General features: G+C 19.4%; 1 protein-coding gene across 1 annotated transcript, besides 1 other annotated feature; it reads right to left on the reverse strand.

Annotated features, from left to right (window-relative positions):
- Positions 1-252: 252 nt before the first annotated feature.
- PGAL8A_00325700 (fam-g protein) lies at positions 253-1,625 on the reverse strand (the record flags this gene model as incomplete). The annotated part of the gene is made up of 2 exons (XM_028672283.1): positions 253-1,422; positions 1,551-1,625. The coding sequence occupies 2 exons, from the start codon at positions 1,623-1,625 to the stop codon at positions 253-255; spliced, it is 1,245 nt and encodes a 414-aa protein (XP_028528851.1).
- Positions 1,626-4,171: 2,546 nt separating this feature from the next.
- Positions 4,172-4,683: a repeat region.
- Positions 4,684-5,313: the final 630 nt, after the last annotated feature.

The following is a 5,313-nucleotide window of genomic DNA, read 5'->3' on the forward strand; positions in this document are numbered from 1 at the left end:
ATAATAAAAATATTTAATTATTAAAAAAAAGATTTTTACTATATTAATATTACTAAATGAAAATTTTATTCTTTAAAATTAAAAAATATTCTCATGAAATTTTTTCTTCCTAAAAAATTTTTATCTTTTAATTTTTTTTTTTTTTAAAAAAATAAAATATATTTCTATAAAAAAAATTTAGACAAAATATTAATTTTTCTTTTGTTTAACTAGATCGTGTGCATAACAAAATCTATATTCTCTGTTAAACCATTAATTTTTATTCTCGTTAAGGTTATCTAACTTATTAGTAAGCGATTTCAAAATTTTTAAGTTATTACTTTTTATTTTATTTATTCCCAGCTCCATCTTAGATTTTAATTCTGTTTTATTGTCTTTCATCTCTTTCTTAGATTCGGATTCTGTTTTATTGTCTTTCATCTCTTTCTTAGATTCGGATTCTGTTTTATTGTCTTTCATCTCTTTCTTAGATTCGGATTCTGTTTTATTGTCTTTCATCTCTTTCTTAGATTCGGATTCTGTTTTATTGTCTTTCATCTCTTTCTTAGATTCGGATTCTGTTTTATTGTCTTTCATCTCTTTCTTAGATTCGGATTCTGTTTTATTGTCTTTCATCTCTTTCTTAGATTCGGATTCTGTTTTATTGTCTTTCATCTCTTTCTTAGATTCGGATTCTGTTTTATTGTCTTTCATCTCTTTCTTAGATTCGGATTCTGTTTTATTGTCTTTCATCTCTTTCTTAGGTTCGGATTCAGTTATATTGTCTCTCATCTCTTTCTTAGATTCAAATTCTGTTTTATTGTNNNTATTGTCTCTCATCTCTTTCTTACATTCGGATTCTGTTTTATTGTATCTCATCTCTTTTTTACATTCGGATTCTGTTTTATTGTATCTAATCTCTTTCTTAGGTTCGGATTCGGTTTCATTGTATCTGATCTCTTTCTTAGATTCAGATTCTGCTTTATTGTCTTTCATCTCATCCTTATATTTACGTAAAAATTTTAAAAAATCTGAGAGAAGTTTTTTCGTGGCATTATCAATTAATTTTCTTTTTTCTTCTTCTGAAATATCATGTCGACGTGGTATTGAAGATAGATCATTAACTTGTTTTGATGAAATTTCCTTCCATTCAACATTCCATTTTTTTTCATTTAATTTAGGGTCCATTCCACTTGTTTCTTGATTAAATTGCTCCCATAAGAATGGACTAAGGACTCTTTGCCAATGATCGTAAGGATTTTTGTATATATTCGGATTTTTACATTTGTTTTTTTCATTACCTAATGGACGTTCTTCTGAGCATACATCACCGTAAGTTTGCTTTTTTCCTGGTATGTCACCCTCTGTTAATACTCTTTCATATTTCAACTTACTTTTTGTTTTCAATATATTTTTATAAATAAAAGTTTTATAGGAATCACACTATGGATTAAATAAAAATTTTTTAAAAGAATGTTTCTTTTGTTAGAATAGAAAATCAAATGAAATGTTAAAAATAATTAGAAATAAAATATATCTATATGTATATTTTTTGAAAAATTTTAACTTACGTTATAAAAACATTGATACATCAAAATTAAAAGAAGGAATGTAGTAATTTTTAAATATAAAGTTAATTTTTTCATGTTAATATATTTATAGAATAATATTGAAGTGGAAGTTGTTAATTCAGGTGTGAAATCATTTCAATTTTCAATAATACTAAATTATGGATTTGTATATTAATTTAGATATTATTATAACTTATATTAATTTCTTAAATTTTTAAAATAGAAAATAATTTTCATATATGAAATGCAATTTCTAATTTTTATTATTACATATGATATAATGGTTACTTTAGATAGGAATAATATTCCTAATTCTTTAAAAAAATAAAATAAGAATGTTAATTTACAAATATATAAAAAATATAATAAATCGCATAAAGTTATTTTAAAAATATTTTATTAAAATTTTATTTATCTTTAAATTATGTAAAAAAATAAAATATTTTTAATTTAATGTACGTAAAAATTATAAATGATATGCATTTAATGTTAAAGGATTTTTTTTATTTTTTTTTTCTAAATTACCAATCTCTGTGAATTATGTCGAACATTAAATTATTTTATATATGGTATATTATGATTTATAAATATAATTCATCGTATATTATAGAGATATATCTCCATCAAAGAAAAAAAAAAAAAACTCTATAAATTAAAAATTTTTATACGCATGTATCTTTCATACAGCATACTACATTTGTCACAATTTTTCACTTAATATGAAAGTAATTTTTGTTTGTGTATATTTTTTTTTTAAATGTAACATTTTTGATTTTTCTAATATATTTTTTTTTATCTTATTTCTTTTTTTTTTATTTTTACTATTGATAAATGTTTATTCAATATATATATATATATTTATTTTTCTTTATAACTATTTTTTAAAAAAAATTACTTTTTCAACTATTTGAAATAAAATAAATAAAATTTATTAAATACTTAAATTCAAAAGAAAAAGTGAAGATAGGTATTTATTTTTAAGAAATTATAATAAAAATCTTATAAAAAGCACATTTAAAAGTCAAATAAATTAATGACAATTTAAAAAAAAAAAAAATATACTATGTTTTTAATCATATATTTACAGTAAAAGATATTTTTTAAAAAAAGTTTTTTGACAAATTTATTTTATTCTAAAAATATATTTTTGTAAATTTACTATTTTACGAGTAATACTTATCAGTTTCAAATTTAATATAAATGTTATTTACTGAATATAAAAATATATCTTTAGTTAAATATAATAGATTTTTTCTTATAATGTTCAAAAGAATGCATTTTTTTCGTGATATATAAAATATCAATAAATAAAGATAAAACAGAATTATAGAATATCTTTTTGCATATATATTATTATAATTTTCTATTTAAATATAAAAAAAAATTATTTTCTTTTCTTTTTTTTTTGCCTTTATATATTTATATGATAAGTTTTGATTATTATTACGATGTGTTTATTTTCTTTTTCTTTTTAGTTTTATATATTTATAGCACAATTTTTTATTTTTCATTTTACTTACGAAATTTAGGTAAATCATTTATATCGTATAAATGAATTCAACAATTGTCCCTTTCTAATATAACTTTTTTCTTAAAAGTTTAAATTTTATAAGACATCTTTGTAAATGTGAATAGAGAATTTTAATAAGAATTTTTTTTTTTTTAATTTAATTTGTTAGAATTTTTGACGTATTATTATTGAAAAGTGGTGTGTATAAATACTATCATTTTTAATATTTTAATGCTAATTTTTCTCTAAAAAATAATCATGAATTTAAAAAAATTACATTTTGTATTATTTATAATTTTTTAATATTATATGTAGAAGTTGTTCTTACCATTAAAAATATGTAAAATATAAAAGTGTATCACATTTAAAATAGGTATTACATGATATTAAAATAATTTGAATAGTGTATTTATTGGAGATATAGAAACTTAAATTATCCAGATAACATTTCATGAAGTATTGAAATTATTATAATTATTATAAATAGGATAATATTCCTAATGAAAAGAAATTATTTATAGCTCTGATTTATTAATGGCTATTAAATTACTTTTCTCGTGCCAAACAAATAAATTAATAAGAAAAATGTAGTGTAAACTCTACTTAATTTTAATATACAATTTTTATTTTTATTTTTATTAATAAAAATTAAATATGACTTATCAGTTAATTATTTTTTTTTTTGATATAAGCAACACTCTAAAATGTAATTTCCTTATTATTACATTTTTGCTTAAAATAAAAATATACATTCTATAGTAGTCTGCACATTACCCTCCCAAAAAAAAAAAGAAAAACTAATTTTTTTTTTATGATTACATTTTTTTTTTGTAATAATAAAAATATCATCATAATATATATTTTTTTTTAAATTTAAATACCCACACAAAAAAAAAATTATTATTTATTTATTTTTTTTTAAGTGTTCTCACTTTAAGCGCAAGTATCTATATACATATATTTTTTTTTGCATACTTTTTGTATAATTATTTTAGAGCAAACATTTATTATAGCAAATTGTCCTTTCTTATTAGCATGCACCAAATAAAATATTTTTATTTTATTTATTCGTCTAAATATTATACAAAAATTGTAAATAGTATTATTTATAGAGCAATGTATTAACCAATATAAACAATATAAGTAAGGCTGGATATGTTAAATATACGTCAAGAAAACTTAGTGATATTCAGCGGAAATAGAGCACAAAATAAAAAAAATTGTTTTCAATAGTTATAACGTGTGAAACATTTGATTATTATATTAAATGATTTATGGTATTAATTAAAACTTATTGTAAGGGCATTATAGGAATAGACTTTATTAACACTAGAAAATTATATGGATGGAAATTAAAATTTTTATAATTTAATTTAGAATTGGAACTGATTCAGATAATTCAAAAATGTTTAGATTATTTGATAATCAAATCAATAAATAATGACACTAATCATAACTACATAATTTTATTTTGCATTAAGTCATTGGAGGATTATGAAAGTTTTTGTGTTATTTCATCTTATCAAGATATGATTGATATATATGAGAAAAATAATATTCCAATAGATGTAGTATGAATAAATAACTTATCTATTCACTATAAAATAGAACAGTTATATATGTGTTTTATTAACTGGTTGTTCGGTGACTTTGTTAGAGTACTGATTAATAAAAGGATTTATTAACCTCTCTGGAAAATAAAAGGACTAGTTAAATGTAGAATACGAAGTTGGTCATGCACACAAAAAAAAAAAATATGATCAATTTTTTTTTTTTTTTGTATTTCTTTTAAAAAAAAATACAAAGACCGTCAGGAAAAAAAAAAATTGATAAAAAAAAAAAAAAAGCAATTGGAAAAAGAATTGTTACCAATAAATAAAAATAAAAAAAAAAAAAAACTAAAAACCATTGAAATGCATATGGTCTCCTTCATTGAGCATTTATTGTTTTTAAGAGGCATTTAATTATTTTAATAAAATTCCCTAATTTTTATTAAAAATTTAAATATTTATTAATTATAGTTTTAAATCACATATATTTTACTTGTAATGTTATGATTAATGTTTAACAATTCAAATTCACTTCTCGCGAATTATCAAATATAAATAACAAAACACAAAATAAGTTATACAATACTACAAACACGAAAATTTTATTATTGTTAATATAAAATTTTCTCTTTAAAATTAAAAGATAAAAATTTGCGACGAAAAAAATTTTATCAATTTTTCTTCTATTTTTAAATAACTTGAA

The sequence above is a fragment of the Plasmodium gallinaceum genome (assembly GCF_900005855.1).
Source record: "Plasmodium gallinaceum strain 8A genome assembly, contig: PGAL8A_v1_94, whole genome shotgun sequence".
Lineage (NCBI taxonomy): Eukaryota > Apicomplexa > Aconoidasida > Haemosporida > Plasmodiidae > Plasmodium > Plasmodium gallinaceum.